The sequence below is a fragment of the Euleptes europaea genome, chromosome 11 (genome assembly GCF_029931775.1).
Source record: "Euleptes europaea isolate rEulEur1 chromosome 11, rEulEur1.hap1, whole genome shotgun sequence".
NCBI lineage: Eukaryota > Metazoa > Chordata > Lepidosauria > Squamata > Sphaerodactylidae > Euleptes > Euleptes europaea.
In genome coordinates, this window is record NC_079322.1 from 36,665,253 (window position 1) to 36,684,079 (window position 18,827).

Sequence of the window (18,827 nt, forward strand, 5' to 3'; positions counted from 1 at the left end):
AACATCTCTCTTTCTGTGTTGTTGTGAGGGATTCAACATGGGGAATCTATCATGGGAGCTGGATGGACTGTTTTGTAAGCTAATTGCACCAAAATTGCTGTGGAGCTGCTGGTGCCTGTACATTAAATAACCCCCTATTTTTAGGTAAATTGGACTTAGAGGTCCTGTTTTATGGGCCCCTGAACAAGGTGCCCCGAGCCATCCTCCATTGTTTTCTATGGTGGGTGTGAGCTTCCATCCTTTCTTCAGGGCAAACAGTAAGCAACTTAAACAACCACTGGCCAAATGGCTACCAAAGCAAACAGAACCAACAAGCCCAAAAAAACTAATGCAGAACCAGGGAATCCCAGAAGAAGCATGGGACAATGTGGCAAACCTTACACAACAAACTGTGAGAATCCAAACCAGCTTAAGCAATGAAAACAATGTTGTAACTTGCAGGACCCATAGAACTAACTTCATAGAATATAAGCCAAATCATAGAAAATAAGCCAAATCAACCTGGCAAGCTGATACCAAGCCTTGGGAAGAAGACACTGACAACAAAATTCAAGGGGAAAAACAGTTCTGAGAGCCTTAAAACACTGGTTCCCAATATTCCTGCTTAATCCTGAATATTTCCAGGATTTTTCTGGACATGTTTCCCAGTATTCTGGAAAATCCCAGATACCATCCAGAGACTCGAGCATATCTGGAACATACTGATACTTTTTGGATATACATTCAGTCTGGAAATATCCAAATGCAGATGCCTAAATGCCACAACAAAATTACTGCCCTCAGGCTGGGTCCAAGCTAGGTATTCTCCTACACTGAAGGCAACTGCTTCCAAATGGATGATCCCTGCATACAGAAAGACAATGCTTTGGGGGCTCTTTTGAAGCACCTCCTACTCCAATGAAATGGAAGAAAGTAGGATTGACTCATTGCTTTGGGAAAGAAGGAAGTGGGCTTTGATAATCAAAATGATGAGGTTAATCAAAAGCAGAATTTTCAGGATGATTTAGCCAGAGGAAAAGGCATGGTCAATATGGCTGTATAGCAGGTTACTTTAGGCAAGGCTTGCAGAACCACAAACCATGTTGCTGTGTTGTTATACTAGCAACTGTTTGTTATCAGCTGAGGCCAAAGGGCATTCCCTTGTCTCCATCACCTCCTTTTGTTTCTTAAAGATCCAAGATCTGACCATCCAAACAGTTACTCTGGTGTGTCTGTGAAGTTTCTGTTCAAAGATGTCTACCCTGTGTTACTGATGTTGAGTATCGCGCTATGCTGAAATGGATGAGGAAGGAGTCAGAGGCTGCTCATTTAGTCTGGTGAACACCAGGAAGGTGTGAGAAGGTTGTAGGCTGCTGGGTACAAGAAAATAAAATTACTGGGGAAAGTGGTTGAACGAATTTTGGGGAACTGGAGAAATTTTATCCGGGAACTCACTGTATTTGTCAGTGTCAGTGCCCTTTCCACCTGGAACTTTTCAAGATCTTAATTGGCCAATCAGATGAAGATTGACTGCTGATAGTGCCTTTCAAAAGTAACACTGCATTCTGTCCTTGCATCATCCTTGATATCAGAGAAACCTTCCATATTTTTAGATCTAGGGATATAGCCCACAGGTTGTGTCTCTAGCTTCTAACACAGGCCACTGCTATAGTCACTCGGAGTATACTTATTGAATCTGTTCAGTGCAATTATTGCACTGAAGTCCTGGATGAAAGGAACAGTCTTGTTTCCTTACAGCAGTGCTTTAAATGCTCCTGACTCCCCCCGGTCAATTTAGCCAATATTTAAGCAGCTGATAAATGACTGTCTGGTAGCCTTAGATGAGCACTGACTTCTTGTATTATTCTTTTATCATCTCTCCTCCCATAATAGTCTTCTTCTAAAGGTCAGATTCAATTTCTACTTTCACAATTGTTGTAAATCAGAAGAGATCCCAAGAAAGTCCATGTACGGTGTGAAATAAAAACAAGCCATAAATTGATGTCCTTGATTTGTAATTTTGGTGCTTCCTTTGCGCACGTACACAAAAGTTTTGTCAGGCACTTGAGAGAGGAATTGAAACAATAGAAAGAAGTTGTTGCCACATAATTGGGTCTTCGGCTGATTTCCTAGAAAAAGAGGGAGAGCTGATAATTTGATATAGCTGGTTAACTGAATCATGTGTTATGAGCCTTCAGTTAGAAGTATTAAAATGCAAGTCTGCTTAAGAGCTTTTCTGGCTGCATTTGGACATTCTCTGAGTGAATTACTCCAATTTATTTATATAAGAATCGGAATGAATGCAGAAATATATATAAGAGGTAATCCAATTTCTGACCCTCACACATCCTTTGAATAGTAAATTTGCTATGGGTTAAAAAAATTCCCACTACATTTTGTTTCTGAATGTTTCTTGGACTCTTTCCAGCAGTTGTTTTACAGTCTGTTGCCTGCCTGTCAGATTAAAAGAATACAGGCATATTTTAAGAATTTCCTAGGATTCAAAGAATCTTAATTAGCAGTGAATTGATGTTCTGGATGCGTACCAAAAATACAGGAGTCATTGTAAGCAGAGATAGGATTTGAATACTCCCAGCTTTCAGCCCATCGAATATGTGGTGGTCTGTGGCAAGAAACAAACAACAAGTGAAATTATGGTCTGTGGCACGCAGGTGCCTGCTTATCAGTATGCAAAGATATAGCTTCATTTGCATAATGTTCCCAGAGAACTGCTCGGGAGCAGCTTTAACAGGAGAAGTGCTTGCGGCACTTCAAGACAAGTCTTGATCACCTGAACCTTCAACAACAGCCCCCAGGGTTTGTCAATTCTTCTGAAGAGCAGCTCTGGGCAGAATTTCAGAGGCTGGCCTTACATCACATTGTATTCTTTTTAAAACCAATCCTTTGAAGTTAATTGTAAAGCCCTATGATTACTTTGAATAAACGAGTTCATTTGTTAAACGCGAGGAGAAAATCTTTAAAAGATTCTCAAAATAAATGTTAGGTCCTCTTTTTTAACTACACATAGTAAATTGAATATCTGAAAAAGAGCTTTAACATATACAAATGTTTCATCTTGAATCAGACTATTTGGTCTATCGAAGTCAGTAATGTCTAATCAGACTGACAGTTTCTATCCAGGGTTTCAGGCAGAAACATTTCACTTCAACTTTGACCTGATTCTTTTATTTTAGCTGAAGGTGCCAGGGATCGAACCTGGGATCTTCTGCATTACAACCAGAAGCTGTACCACTGAACCACAGCCCTAGCTACTTGTTGGCTATAAAGCAGTACAGAGCTTGCCAATGATATTAGATTTTGCGTTGTTGAAAGTTATTTAAATGAGGGTGGAAACCTCTTTTATCCATCCCAACTTTTTCAGTGCCATTTTTAATGTATCTTTTATCTGCTTGTTCACATATGTGTATGTCAGTAAACAATCTTGAAGCAGCCCATTGTGGTATAATTTAGGCATGCATATAAGAAATTTCCCAAACATTGTCCCAATGTTACAAATAGTTGTATCTTAGGCCAGCTCAGGCTGTGTTACATGACATGTTTCAAGCATGTATGTTGAGGTACATATTGTGAGACTTAATCCTACCATAGTATGAAAATTAACTGAACCCTGGAGACCATTCCCCTCCCCAATATATGTGTGTGTGTGTTTCTGGACAATTTGGAGAAGTGTGCTTGGTTTTTTAAGCTTTCCCTTGCCCACTGCTTCTCTGCTCCACATTGTTCCTCCACTACTCTGTTTTCCCCTCACGGGGTTCCAATGGAAGGCTTGTTAATATAAGTCATATATAGACTACCACCATCTTATTCTGCAGTTGGGTATAGGAGAAAAGCAATGAAGCTCTGCAACATTCTTTAAAAGACCAAGCAAGAAAATATCTAGAGAAGAACTGGGGAACTGCTTCATTGCTTTCCATCATCAGTCCACTCAGCCGAGGTTCTCAAGGACCTCCCAGTTGTCTTCATTGCTGGAGTGATTATACTTCAGCACAGGCCATATTCCTTGCCCTAGTCCAAACATCATGCAACAAGAGCAGAAAGACATCAAAGAGTAGTTCTTGGCTATTCTTGAAACTTCTATCTCCATATGGAGGCATGACCCATGGATCCCTTTCAAATAGTCTTTATAATCCATTTTGCTTCCTGGCTGCTAACAGATTTTTTAAAAAAACTTTTTCATACAAAGCAGCTTGTTTCCCATTCACAAAGTGGGGCTGAGGTGCTTTCTTCCATTTCCAGGTCTTTGTTACACTTCTGAATCGCTGTAGTGTGGTGTTTGAAATGCCTGAGGTGCTTCTGAAAGTGCCGCTTTTTTCCCTGCCCCCTTTCGCAACACATTCTTTTTCTGCTTTTTAAAAAATGTTCTACCTGTTGCGCTGTAATGCTAGATCAGTATAGCAATTAATTCAGTACTATATTGCCAGCATTCAGATGCTTGCTGAATACTGGCAATATAGCACTGAATTGCTTTATTGCTCTAGCGGTAAAGTGCAACAGAACATTTAAAAAACAACAACGAAGTAGAACACTTTGCAAAATGCGGGGGGAAGGGCATGGTTTGAAATGGGCAGCGCACTTCAGATACAGCTCATTAATGGATTTAAATACACTGTCTGAATTCCCCGTTCCAATATAGCTGTACTCGGGATTGGGCCGACAACAGATAACCACCAGTTTAGAATGGCAATGTAAAAGGTTTCATGGTTTCAGTGCCTCTAAAATCACAGCAGCTGAAGATTCTGGTTTGTGTGTGTGTGAGGGATGTTTTCTGCCAACCTGTTATTTTTTTTAATAAATATTTTTATTGACTTTTAACAATAAGTAAGAGTACAAAAAGAAAAGAAAAGGAATAGGGGGGGGAAATGAGCAAAAAAAAAAACAAGCAGTAAATTATTCAGTTAATATTTAACCGTATAGCGCTTTGCGCTACCCTCTAGAGTTTTTATTAATACAGTTATTTTCTAATAAAGTGGATAAAAACTCCACCTTGAGTCCATTGTAATTCTTGGAGTCTTATTATTATTTTTTGTTGCCATATAGTCATAGAAAGGTTTCCATTTGTCTCTAATTTGCTTTTGATTATTCATTTGCAAGGATTCAGTCAGATGTGCCATCGTTATATATTCATAAGATTTATCCATCCAGGTCTCTTTGCCAACCTGTTATGAGTTTAATTAAGAGTAGCGATTGATCATCTGAACTGGTTTTAACTATCTGTCATCTGACCAATGCAATCAGGGTTCAAAAGAAAGAAAGAAAAGAATACAGATTCAAATTTTGTTCCACATGATTTCAGTTGTTGCTTCTTTTTCTTCGTGTAGGAGGTACATGCCAGAGCCCTGCTCTTCCAGCACTGGTACGTCCTCCAGCCCCACCCTTGCAGCCATCGCTGGATATCAAACCTTTTCTTCCATTTCCTCTGGATACTGCGGCAGCTGTAAATCTCTTCCCCAACTTCAATGCAGTAAGTACTTTACTAAAGGGTTCATTTCCTTTGGAAGGGTTCATTTCCATCTCCTTGAGGTTCAACTTTAGCAAGGCAAACAATCAGCACATACATACACACATACATCTGACATGGAACCGCTGAGAAGGGAATCTCAAGAAAATGAGCAGAAACCATGCATGTGAAAATAATGAATTTCTTATTGTTTACACCAGAGTAGTCAGTAAAATTATTAGGGCTAGAACATGTCATGGATATGCACTAGGATATTATTTAATCAATACCTGATTTTAAAATGGCCCTTTGTTAGTCTTATAAGCAATCTGAATTGGAAAAAAATTAAAAGTTGTTATCTTCAAAAAGTGGGTTCTGGTAATTATTTTGTACTTGGCTGTCTGGCTTCAACATGAACAATTGCTGCTAGTTTCCTGTTACATTCTCTGGTGATGTACTTGCTACACATTTGTCCCAATGTGTTGCTTGTACACCCTGGCATACAGGCAGAGCAGCTGATTGGGGTGGGAGGATAAAATTAAATGCCATCCCTTTTTTCTTTGCCGAGCAACAGCACTATTAATTGGGCTGATAGTCAGAGGGAAGCATTTGTTTGCACCGCTAATGCTAATATGCATTTACTACAATGTTTATATCTGAAGCTGGTGTGTGTGTGTGGGGGGGTATTTTAAAATAATAATAGAGCCTGCACATGAGGTAGGGGGATCTCCCCCTATGCTTTACTCATGTTGCTCATGCTTCAACATTTTCTTCTCTCAGTCAGGTTTAACTTCTAAAATAGGAGCTAGGCAGGGTTGCCATGTCCCTTTTTGAAACCGGCGGGAGGTTTTGGGGGCAGAGCCTGTGGAAGGCAGGGTTTGGGAAGGGAAGGGACTTTAATGCCATAGTCCAATTGCCAAAGTGGCCATTTTCTCCAGGGGAAATTATCTCTATCAGCTAGAGATCAGCTGTAATAGCAGAAGATCTCCAGCTAGTACCTGGAGGTTGGCAACCCTAGAGCTAGGCTAGGGAGGAAAGTATGAGAACCCAGAGAAATAAGGACAGTTGGGGGGCAGGGTTTAGCATCTCATAGCCCCTGCCCATTTTGGTGAATGATGGCACATTCCTTTGAGAAAAATTGACACACCCATGTCATAGAGCAATGCAAGGGAAATTACCACAATACAGAAGAAGTATAAGTAGGAAGTAGTATAATAATACAAAACAATGCATGCATTATAAAAACTTTTATTTATTTACATATTTGTATTTCATTTACTTTCCATGCCATGAGTACATTGAATGGGAAGTTGTTGCATTTGGTCTTCTTTATGAATATTTTTGTCCGTTTTAATTTTGGGGTAAAATAAGTAGCACAATTAACAATATACTAAGGCAAATATACAGCTGTATTTGCCTTACTTGGGAAGTATCAGAATCAACATTTTATATAGTTACATCCCTGCTCTTTTTCAGCTTCTTGCATAACAAGCTGTTGGGGTTTGGGAGCAGCTTTCTACATTCATTAAAAGTTGCGAGTATTATTTCTTGTTGAGTTTTGAATTTTAAAGCAAGATTTAAACTCTAAAACTTCTTAAGCAGCATTTTAAATGATCCCCCCCAATACATAGCTTCTGCTGTATTATCAAAGTGCGCAAGTGCCGTCTCATCATGCGTGCCCAAATGAGGCACAAGTAATGAAATTAGCAGTAGGGCACAGGGTATAAAGATGTTCAGAAAGATGCATTTTGTGATTCAGTAATTTTAAAAAATGCTAGAAGTGTGCTGCGGTTGGAACTGTTTGCATAATTGGGAGCTAACCTATGTTAAATGGTAATTTTCTCTTCTTATGAAAAGTCACAAAAATTTAACAGGCAAAATATGCATTGAAATCAGTTCGGATGCTGGAAAGCTATCAGTGCACATTGCAGGAGACCCATGGTGCCAGTCAAGAGGTCACTTCTTTGCCAAGTTATTCCTTTATCTCCTATAATGTTCAGTATCTCACAGCATCATGATGTTGAGAGCCAGTGTGGTTTAGTGGTTAAGAGTGGTGGTTTGGAGCGGTGGACTGTAATCTGGAGAACTGGGTTTGATTCCCACTCCTACACATGTAACCAGCTGTGTGACCTTGGGCTAGTCACAGCTCTCTTAGAGCTCTCTCAGCCCCACCTACCTCCCAGGATGTCTGTTGTGGGGAGGGGAAGGTGATTGTAAGCTGGTTTGATTCTTCCTTAAGTGGTAGAGAAAGTCAGCATATAAAAACCAACTCTTCTCCTCCTCCTCCTCCTCCTCCTCCTCCTCCTCCTTCGTTTTGGTTCACTGTTCTAGACCTTTTCAGACATTACAATTACATGTACCAGGAGCCTATTCACTGCATTTAACGGGAATATGCACTACCCACAGTTTTCACAATATTACTTTTATGTTTGCACTTGGAGAGGGGTTTGAGGGTTACTTAAACAAAACCCCGAAAGCTGGGAATTCAAAGAACCTGATACCATTGGTGGCAAGGGGAAGAAACGGTGGGCACCACAGTCTTGCCTGGCAGGGGTGCAGGAGCCTGTCAGCCTGCCTACCATTTTCCATTTGTGGGGCAGGCTCGTCTGTTTCTAGTGCCAGCAGTGGGGAGAAGCCTCCAGCAGGAACAATGCTGGCATGGAGAGTCCAGGGTCAGTGTGACCCTTTCACTTTGAAAATTTAAGGGGCCGTGAGTATACAGACCATCAGCTGTTAGTTGTCATCTCTTTTAAAAGGAAGAGAGATGCTGACTACCATGTTCTTCCTGGGCTGGTTTCCTCGCTTTCCCTCCCCACTCCTGCACCTTCCTGAAATCCTAAAACACTCTTAAAATTCCATAAGATAAATTTTCATGACTCTTGGAATTTCGGAGTATTCCAAGGTCATTTCAGATATCCCCAAGGTGACCTGAAACAGCTAATTTCAAGTATTTTGGCTTCTGTGTAACTGAATGCATACCCCCACTCTTGGTATGTTGCTTGTAATATCTAAAAAAAACTCCTCACTCCTTATCAGCAGATTCTTTTGGCAGGGGTGTGGAAATTCACTGTCATGGTTTCATTACATAATGTATATTATGTAACATAACATATATTAAAACGGAAGGGGAAAACTCAGCAGAGGTATGTCATTTCAGTGACAGTTTCCTATAATGTGTACTTCTGCCCTAACCAATAGAATTTTGTTACCATTCCCAGTAAGAAAAGAGTGGTTTGTATGGAGGTTTTGTTCCCAATTAATTATCTAATGTCAGTTATAGAGATTGCACTAAAGAGAATAAGCTACCTCTGTTTGCTGATTTGCTATTTAGTAAATTCCCTTCATGGAATTAGATCACCCTTGGTACAGGAGTTCAGACATAGGAACTTAAGAAAGGCCCTGCTGGATCAGACCAAGGCCCATCAAGTCCAGCAGTCTGTTCACACAGTGGCCAACCAGGTGCTTCTAGGAAGCCCACAGACAAGACGACTGCAGCAGCACCCTGCCTGTGTTCCAAAGCACCTAATATAATCGGCATGCTCCTCTGATACTAGAAAGAATGGGTATGCATCATGACTAGTATTCATTTTGACCAGTAGCCATGGGTAGCCCTATCCTCCATGAACATGTCCACTCCCCTCTTAAAGCCTTCCAAGTTGGCAGCCATCACCACATCCTAAGACAAGGAGTTCCACTATGCATTGTGTGAAGAAATACTTCCTTTTATCTGTTTTGAATCTCTCATCCTCCAGCTTCAGCAGATGACCTGTTTTCTAGTATTATGAGAGAGGGAGAAAAGCTTCTCCCTATCCACTCTCTCCATATCGTGCATAATTGTATAGTCCTCTATCATGTCTCCTCTCAGCCGCCTTCTTTCCAAGCTAAACAGCCCTAAGTGTTTTAACTGCTCCTCATAGGGCAGTTGCTCTAGCCCCCAATCATTTTGATTGCTCTTTTCTGCACCTTCTCATGCTCTGCAATATCCTTTTTTAAGTGTGGTGACCAGAACTGTACACAGTATTCCAAATGTGGTCTCACCATAGATTTGTACAAGGGCAGTATGATAGCAGCAGTTTTATTCTCTATTCCTTGTCTAATTATGGCCAGCATGGAATCTGCCTTTTTCACAGCAGCTGCACACTGGGTTGACATCTGCATCGAGATATCCACTACCACCCCAAGATCCCTTTCTTAGTCTGTTGCTGCCAGCACAGATCCCATCAGTGTATATATGAAGTTGGGATTTTTTGCCCCAATATGCATCACTTTACACTTGCTCACATTGAATCTCATTTGCCATTTTAATGCCTATTCCTCTCATTTGAAGAGATCCTTTTGGAGCTCTTCACAGTCCGATTTTATGTTAACCTCCTAAATAATTTGGTGTCATAATTTGGTGACATCTCCCCTTCATCTCTACTCCATAGAGATTATACTTGGCAACATGATCTTTGCGTTCCAATGCAGATTTTTGACAGGCTGTATCACATCCCTTTGTCTCTTAAACCTATGCAGTATTGAGCGCAGCTGCACTATGTTTCTATGCCTGAGTGGGTTAATAGCTTTCTGTAAACCATGTACACTGAATGAGAAAGACTAGTGTATTTCTGCAAGTTGCAGCCTGACAGATCTTTGGGGACATGTCAAACCTGCTGGCATATTATCACCCAAGGAAAGGTAGATTGCAAGGACATACCTGTGAATGTGTTTGAAGAGAGGACATGCTTGTCAAAAAAATGTTTTTTTACAAATACAGTTATATAACAGTTTTTGATGTGATTTGATGTCTGGATGTGGTGGCTATTTTAAGCTCCAAGACAAGGAGTTGGTGTGGTGTAGCAGTTAAGGTGGTGAACTAGAGCTGGGGAGATCTAGGGTCACATCATTGCATATGGCCATAAAACCCACTGGGTGACCCTGCGCCAATCACTCTTTCTCAATCCATCCCACCTAACAGTAGCGATGAAGATAAAATGGAAGAGAGGAGGATGGAATAAGCTACCCTGAGCTCATTAGAGAAAGGGTGAGATAAAAATGTAACAAATATTTTTTAAAAAAAAATGCATCAATGCTGCCATCTAAAATTTACATAGCCTCAATTATCTAACTATACTCCATGCCATCATGCAAATGAGATCCTGTGTAAAAATGATTCTTGTCTAAATTGTTTGTTATTCATGGTAGAATAGCATTGTATTTATGACTTCAGTATGTGCCCATAATAGTGTGTAGTCTTCATTCTCACCCACCCACCCTTGTTTTCTCTCTTCCCTACCCTTGGTAGGTAATGAACTACTCATTCTTCCTATTATTTTTTCTTCTGAAACAATGTTCACGTGAGACTTTATCATACTTTTTATTTTGTTCCTGGTCAAGGTCCAGTTTAAGTTCTGCTGGATACAGTATTTTAATGTCCATCCCAATTAACTAGCAACATACCCTCTGATTATAATTTAATTTATTGAACAATATTTTAAACTCATCCGCCGAATGATAATCTTCAGTCCATTATAATATTCCTCTTGTCAAAATATGTGCGCCACACTAGTTACATTTGTTATGTGGGCCTTTTCCGAAATTTCCTTGGCTGACTTTCTAGGACTGAGCCGAGGTTTAAAAGCAAACTAATACCCTTTTCATGGCAAATGGCCCAGAAGAGGGACATTCTTTTTCCGTCGTTTTCGGTGTGTGGAAACTTGCACAGTTGGAGGGCAAAGAGGATAACAGACATCACAGTCTTGCAAATAAACACATAGTAGGAAGAATAATTTTTGTTTTCTTTAAAGCATCCTTTGCTGTGATAATTAGAGCCAAGTTCTTCATAGATGCTCTGTAAATGAGGGTAATAGAGGTACAATCGTTTGGTCTTGACTAACTGCTTCAGAGGGGATTTTGATCCCATTCGATCCTGCATATTCGTCAGTGTCGTATGGGGAGAAGTAGGGCTGGGGAAACCACTGTGGGTAAAGGGCAAGCCACATGTGCTTCCCCGCACAGCAGGGACTGAGATATCATTTTATGATCCTGTCATCCTGTTGCATTAAGTAGAGCTTTATGAAGCATCATATAAAAACAGCATGCTAATTAGCAAGCTGGTTAGCAGAACATTTGTAGGTACTATGTATTTAATTGTGTAGTGTATGCATACCCTCAGGTCATGTGTAGAAAGAAATGTTAACTCAGTCACTTAAACTGAAATCAGCACATTATTGTGCAGGCCCCAGAGAAGCTTTTGTTTTAAGTTCATAGGTTCAATGAGAGTTTATCTAGTAAAAATAATTGACATTGTATTTATTCTACTCCAGAATATGTGCAAATTATATAAAAATTATTTCTTAGTTTTGTTTCAATTAAAAAGAATATAGTAAGTGAACCCTTTTCAGCCATAAAGTCAAACCATGGTGTGGTGTTACAGGCTGGAACCTTAGAAGTGTTCAGGGTCACACACACTCACTCACCATTTCTCCTCCTTGGTGTGTGGTATGCACAGAGCACACTTTGCATCATGAAGTTCATTGTGATGTCCAAACTGGGAAAAAATTACAAACTGTCGTTTGTTCTGTTTTATCACCCAGTTCAACCATGGTGTTTGAAGTCCTAATTTGTAGGCAAGACAACAAACTATGACTTGTCATTTCATCCAGTTTGGATGTCACAACAAATTATGGTTTGTTAAGAATGTACAAACCATCAATGCCTGAGCCGCACTTGAGGGATGAGAAAGTATACATGCAGGTGCCAGATGACTTCTAAAACTTAGGCTTCAATCCTAAAGACACTTCCCTGGGAGTAACTTCCATTTCATAATATGGGACTTATGAATAGACCTGCTTAGGATTGCTCTCTTAGCCAATCAGGTTTTTCAGTTATCCCATAGCCAGTCTTTTGTCATATGAAAAATCTCATATATTTGCAACAGAGTTTTTAGCCAACCTGACCTTTTAAGATTTACCACACTCTCATGGTAGCCAATGATCAGATGTTGGACCTCTGGCACAAATGACTGCTTCATTAATTTTATCATGGAGTGATCAGGACAGGCACCAGAATTGCCTAATAAATAACCACTTTCTTAGTGAGCCTGTTGCAAAAGCACAACGAGAATAAAGACAGTGGAGCTAATAATCTCTATCTAAATGGATATATTAAGGGATGAATAGGGAATTCCTGGGATAACACCTTGGTAAATCACTCTGTTCTTATGATGAAATGTAGTATCTGCAGCTTATAGGGCAGCCAAAGAAGTGTTGTTGTGCCAAGCACGTAATAGTTTTTTGTGTTTTTTTTTTTAAATGGAGGTGGTGGAGCTTAAGGAGAAGGTACAGGGAACTTATCAGTCTCCTATACAGATGAAAGAAAGAACATGTTGCATTATAGGACAACTGGCCCTGTGACATCATTCTGTATGACAGGGAGGAAACTGATACATTTCCTGTCTTGTTTCACTGTAGGTGTGAAAGAGTGAGTGAAAAGACTGTTGTGTTAGAGATTCTCTTGTGCACTTGTCTCACATTTGCATAAGATGAACAAGGTACTATCAGGCCCTTGAATACAAATTGAAAGACAGAGATACTGATGACTAACCGAGCGATGGTTCATTTAATTCTTACCATACTGGAAGGCTTAGTGGCAGGAAAGGACAGTGATGTTTATGATAGTATGTTTATGGCTTTATTAGCCTACGCGAGGAGAGAGAAAGCGCCAGAAATGTTATCTTTGAGTGAATCAAATTCTATGTATTTGTGTGTGTAAGGAAGCCTCCATCAGTTGCAGAGTTTCACAAATGAAAATGGTATCCAAAAAGTAACCATCGAATTGTCTTAGTACAAGAATTAGATAAGGCAGGAAACCTTATTGTGGATCAAGACACTACAAAAGCTGTGAAAAAATAAAATAACAATGGAAAAAATAGTTCAGAAGTGTTACATTGATCTCATTTGTTAAGCATTTTTATGGGATCCAAGATCATTAAAAAAAAAAGAATAGGATGTAGCATTGAGTCACTGGTTTCCTTTTGTGTGTTTGTGCGTGTACGCTTGATTGTAAATGGATGCATATAATGGTGTTGGGGGCCAGAGGGTGAAAGAAAAGCAGAAAACGTACAGTTTCAACCCTTGTTGGCAGCAAGAAATGCTTCTGGTAAAAAACAGGTTCTAGTTTAAATGTTTATTTTCCGGGTTAACTGAGAGCATAATGTGACTCCCCCCCCCCCCAAAGCAAGCTATAGTGTCCTTCAAAGTAGAATGGTGATGACATTCTGCTGGGATATTCTGGTTCCAGGAAGGAATGGCTGTGACAAAACGCGGCATGATGGTTTCAATTTACTGTAAATCAGCACTTCATTTTTATAGGTGTATGTGGTAATAGAAAATCATTGCCAATGAGTTTTAACATTGCTTGGGAAAGAGAGTGAAAAAAAAGCTTCTATAAAATGTGGTGCTTTATGTCATGTCTATAATTTTTACAGAGCTGGAATACAGAACAGACATGGTTGTTTTCTGACTATCCTTTTTAAGGGAGTTGTGGTAGCATCATACAGGTGTATGAGTTGGTTGGAGGCTGTTTATCTTTCCCTCTTTGCCTTGCAGAGCAACTGTGAGATAAATGTGCTCCACTTGTGAGCCTCCATAATTTTTTAGCTAACCCATATTCCTAATAGTTGGGATAATTTGTCCAACCAAGCTGTGAAATTGGCCATGTTTAGAAAGTAAGGCTTGGTTATAAAGACTAATTGTCACCTATTAACTGTGAATTTCCATAGAAATCAGGCTATCTAGTAAAAACTAAGCAGGCATAAAAAGGTAGAGATAAAAATTAAGAAAGCAAGCAAAAAATGTGGCAATTTATAACTACATTTATTTGCTATTTTGAAATATATATATCCCGCTTTTCAGTTTTACTGTCAAGGTGGCTTGCAAGAGAATACTACTGGCTCCAACTTTCAACAAGAATTTAAGTGCACATCAGAATAAAAGACTAGATCAAAGCTAGCATTCATGAGAATGAAGGTCAACAGAGTATTTCAACCTCCATGACTATTAATGAAAGAAGATAGCCTACACATGACTTCTAAAATTCAAAAGAGAGATGGCCAAATGTGTACGCCAGGGATGGAAGTTTTCAATATCTTGGTAAGAACATGAAAAGGCCCTTCTGTACTTTTCCATCTGCTAAAATTTTGATGTCAGCAGAAGTTGTAGCAGATGGCTACAACTCATCAGAATGTATGTATATATTCATATTGGAAAAGGTGGTTTCTGAAAAACCAGATCCCAAATTGTATAGGGCTTTGAAGCTCAAAGCCCACTTTTGAATTAAGCTGGGATAGGAGACAGAAGTTGTAGCAAAGCTGTCATGATATGCTTAGATGGAAATTTGCATTCTAGACCAATTATTGTTTCTAAGAGCTTTTCAAAGAGCTGCACATAATTTGCATTACAGTACTCCCATCTGGAAGTCACCATAACATGTGTAACTTGGGCATGGTCAGACTTCTCCAGGAAGGGCCACAGATGTTATACCAAGTAAAAGGTAGTTGTGGCCATAGCTGTTACACAGACATCCAGGAGCAGTGCTGAGTTAAGATGTATACCCAAACTATGAATCTGGGACTTTGGGAGAGAACAGCCCATTCATTGCTGGATAGTTAACAGCATATGAACTACCTTGTGCAGTCAGACATTAATCTATTTAGCTCAATATTGTCTACACTGACTGGTAGTATGTGGGGCGCCCTGTCCCCTCTGCACTTGGGGCGCCTCCCACCGGTGCAGGAGGAGTTCGAGGTGGAGGAGCTTCCTTGGCCTCAGACCTTTCCAGGAGTGGGTCTGGCTTCAATTCCCCCGCAGGGGAAGCCAGGATCGCTGTGCCGCCTGCGCAGTCGGTCCCCAAAGACCCCTCCTCTCCTGCTCCTCCTCGGCCTCCGCGTCCTCCACCCTTTTATCCTCCTCCCCCCCGGTCCTGCCCTCCACCCGTCCCCGTGACTTTCCTTCTCCCTCCCCAGCTGTCGTCCCTCAGCCTTCCCAGCCGTTCCCCCCTCCCTCCCTCTCGATGCAGGGCTGGGATTCCCCGCCCCCTTCCGCTCCGGGCGCGGCCGCCCGTCAGCTGGCCCGCGGGCCTCCGCCCCCTCCGATCCTCTTCGGGGCTGCCACCTGGCCGTCGCCCCTCTCCTCCGCCGCCGCCGTCGCCCTCCGGCCCGTCCCTCCGCCGGCGAGGTCCACGGCCCCCTGCGAAGGAGACCGGGGGGCCCGGTGAGTTCTTGGGGGAGTCGGGTCTCTTCTCTGTCTCCCGGTGCTCCCCCGCGCCGCCTGCCTGCTTCCCCGCCGGCCCGAACCCCACCGCCGCGAGCGGCGGCGGCTCAGACGCCTCCTCCCCTGGCCTGCCCCCCCCTGGGGAGGGAGGGGGAGCCCCGCCAAGTCCGGCGACTCCCGGGGCTCCGGGGGTCGCAGGACACACACCCCCCTTGGACCGGCCTTCGGAGACGGTTCGAAGACGCGGGAGAGATAGTCTGCCAGGATATGGTGGGTCCCCTGCCAGTTTCCTCAGCATGTTTTTCAGCGTCTGGTTGAACCGCTCTACTAGCCCGTCCGTCTGGGGATGGGCCACGGAAGTGAAGATTTGTTGGACTCCGAGTGTTTTACACAACTGTCGGGTAATGCCCCCCGTAAAGGAGGAGCCCCTATCGGTTAATACTTCACTTGGTAACCCTACCTGAGCAAAGAACCTGATCAGAGCCCGGCAGACCCCCATCGCCTGCATAGACCGCAACGGGATGGCTTCGGGGAACCTGGTAGCATAATCTACAATCACTAGTATGAACCGGTTTCCCCGGGGGGTCCGTGGCAATGGCCCCACGAAGTCCATGGCGATGCGGTCGAACGGGGTTCTGATCACTGGAAGGGGCTGTAACGGGGCTCGAGGCGGAGGGCGAGGCGTCCAGCGCTGACATTGGGGACAAGACCGACAGAAAGCTTTCACTTCTTTGGAGATAGCTGGCCAGAAGAACCGCCCTAGGAGGCGGTGTAAGGTGTTCTTCACCCCCTGATGGCCGGCCCAGGAGTGATCGTGACTTAACCGGAGCAGTTGGGCCCGGTATTCGGAGGGGACCAACAGCTGTTCTACTTCCGTCCCTTTATCTAGGACCACCCTATACCACCGCCCTCGTTTCTCAATTATTCGGGGCCAACGTCCCGCCCTTCGGGTATCCCTCACCTGCCCTTCACTCACCGCCACCAACCGTCTCAGGGCTGCCAGGGTGGGGTCCTGGTTCTGGGCATGTGCGAACTGGCCGTCTCCTCCCCATTCGCGCGTCAGGGGATCCCTGGACGTCGGTGTTTGCTCCCCCCCGGCGCTGGAAGGCCCCGGCTGTTCCTCGTCTTCGACTTCTGTTACCCTGACGTGATCCTCCTTTGCCTCCTGGGTCGGGGATCCGATGCTTGCCATCATTTCTCCGAAACAAGGTGCGTCTCGTCCGATCAACATGGGGTAGGGGAGTGTTCGGACTCTCGCCACCTCCATCCGCCAACACCGGGCCTTCCACTCGACCCCCACTTGGACCACCGGGTACTCTTCCACATGCCGGTGGAAACACGCGATTGCTGCAATCCTCCGCACTGGCAGATTCTGGGGCAATAAGGAGTCGAGGACCATTGAGATAGATGACCCGGTGTCCAGCAAGGCCTGGAGTGGGCGTCCCCTCAACTGAAGGTCTACCAAGAGGGGCTTGGGTCTTGCCCCGGGTACCCCGGCCTGGAAAGCATATTCACCCCCGAAGTCGCACTCCATGACGGGGCACTCTTGCTTGAAGTGTCCCCACTGTCCACAAGTGAAGCATGGGCCTTTCCCCGCCGTCTCCCCACTTACTCCTTCGGGTCGGACTGGGGGACGGGTTTGCCCGCCCAGGCCTCCTCCGGGTCCGCTCCCGGGTCTCCCCATGGTCCCTGGCGGGCCACGGGGGTTCCCCCCCGGTAGTAGGCGGGGTAGGATACGGGCCCGTCCATCCCGGGCCAAACTGGGGGCTCCCACCTGACGACTGCCTCCTCGAGGGACGTCCCGTGTTGGCTCCCGGGTCTCTAGCGCGGACACGTTTTCCAATAAGGTTGTGGCATCTTCCAGAGTTTTGGGTCGGTTACACACCAGCCAGTCCTTGGCCCTTGGGGGCACAACCTGCACCAACTGTTCCATCACCACTCTTTCTACTATGGTTTGACTGGGGGTGACTGCCGGTTGGAGCCAACGTTCAGCCGCATCTTTAAGGGCAGTGACGAAAGCTCTGGCGGGTTCCCCCTTCTTCCACGTTAGCTGACGGAATTTCTGTCGGTAGGTTTCTTCCGAGATCGCATAGCGAGCCAGGAGAGCTTTCTTTAATTGGTCGTAATTAGCACTTTCGGCCTTGGGTAACGCTTTCAAGGCAGCCTGGGCGGGGCCGGTCAGGTGAGGGCCAATTATGAAAGACCACCTTTCTTTGGGCCACCCCGACGCCTCGGCTGTCCGTTCAAACGCCTCTAAATATCCGTCGATGTCGTCCTCCGGTCCCAGCCGGGCCAAAGGGATGGGGGGCATTCGTGGTGTAGAGCCTGGCGGGTTGCCCCTTCTCCATCTCCCCCGCTTCCTCTGGCCAGCTCCAAAGACTTACAGACCTCCCGCATCAGAACGGCCTGGGCCTCCTGGGTCTGGCGGGCCATGTCCATCATCATCCGTTGCTGGGCTTCTTGCTGCTGTTGCCACATTTCTTGCATGAGGCGACCTTGGTGGTCCGCCATCCACTTCCCGAACTGGGAGAAGTCGGTACCGGCCGCTCCGTGTGGCTCTGTGGGTTCCATCACGGCTCCGGTGGTAGGCTTGGGGACGGCGAAGACCGGAGGGCGTAACAAGGGCCGCGAGGGCCGCCACCCTGGTTGGGCCGGGATATGTGGGGGGGGTCGCTTAACTAGGCCCCCACTGCCCGCATCCTCCACCACTGTGGGGCGCCCTGTCCCCTCTGCACTTGGGGCGCCTCCCACCGGTGCAGGAGGAGTTCGAGGTGGAGGAGCTTCCTTGGCCTCAGACCTTTCCAGGAGTGGGTCTGGCTTCAATTCCCCCGCAGGGGAAGCCAGGATCGCTGTGCCGCCTGCGCAGTCGGTCCCCAAAGACCCCTCCTCTCCTGCTCCTCCTCGGCCTCCGCGTCCTCCACCCTTTTATCCTCCTCCCCCCCAGTCCTGCCCTCCACCCGTCCCCGTGACTTTCCTTCTCCCTCCCCAGCTGTCGTCCCTCAGCCTTCCCAGCCGTTCCCCCCTCCCTCCCTCTCGATGCAGGGCTGGGATTCCCCGCCCCCTTCCGCTCCGGGCGCGGCCGCCCGTCAGCTGGCCCGCGGGCCTCCGCCCCCTCCGATCCTCTTCGGGGCTGCCACCTG

The 18,827-nt window shown here is 44.5% G+C and overlaps 1 protein-coding gene across 6 annotated transcripts in view; it reads left to right on the forward strand.

The window, feature by feature from the left end:
- The window catches only part of ZNF385D (zinc finger protein 385D), a 412,248-nt gene that overhangs the window by 222,284 nt on the left and 171,137 nt on the right, over positions 1–18,827 (forward strand). For all 6 annotated transcript variants that reach the window (XR_008933693.1, XM_056857457.1, XM_056857458.1 and 3 more), the window contains exon 2: positions 5,319–5,461. Coding sequence is in view for 5 of the 6 variants with exons in the window: in XM_056857457.1 (XP_056713435.1) it covers positions 5,319–5,461 (143 nt within the window). In the remaining variant the exon portion in view is untranslated. The remainder of the gene's footprint in view (positions 1–5,318; positions 5,462–18,827) is intronic.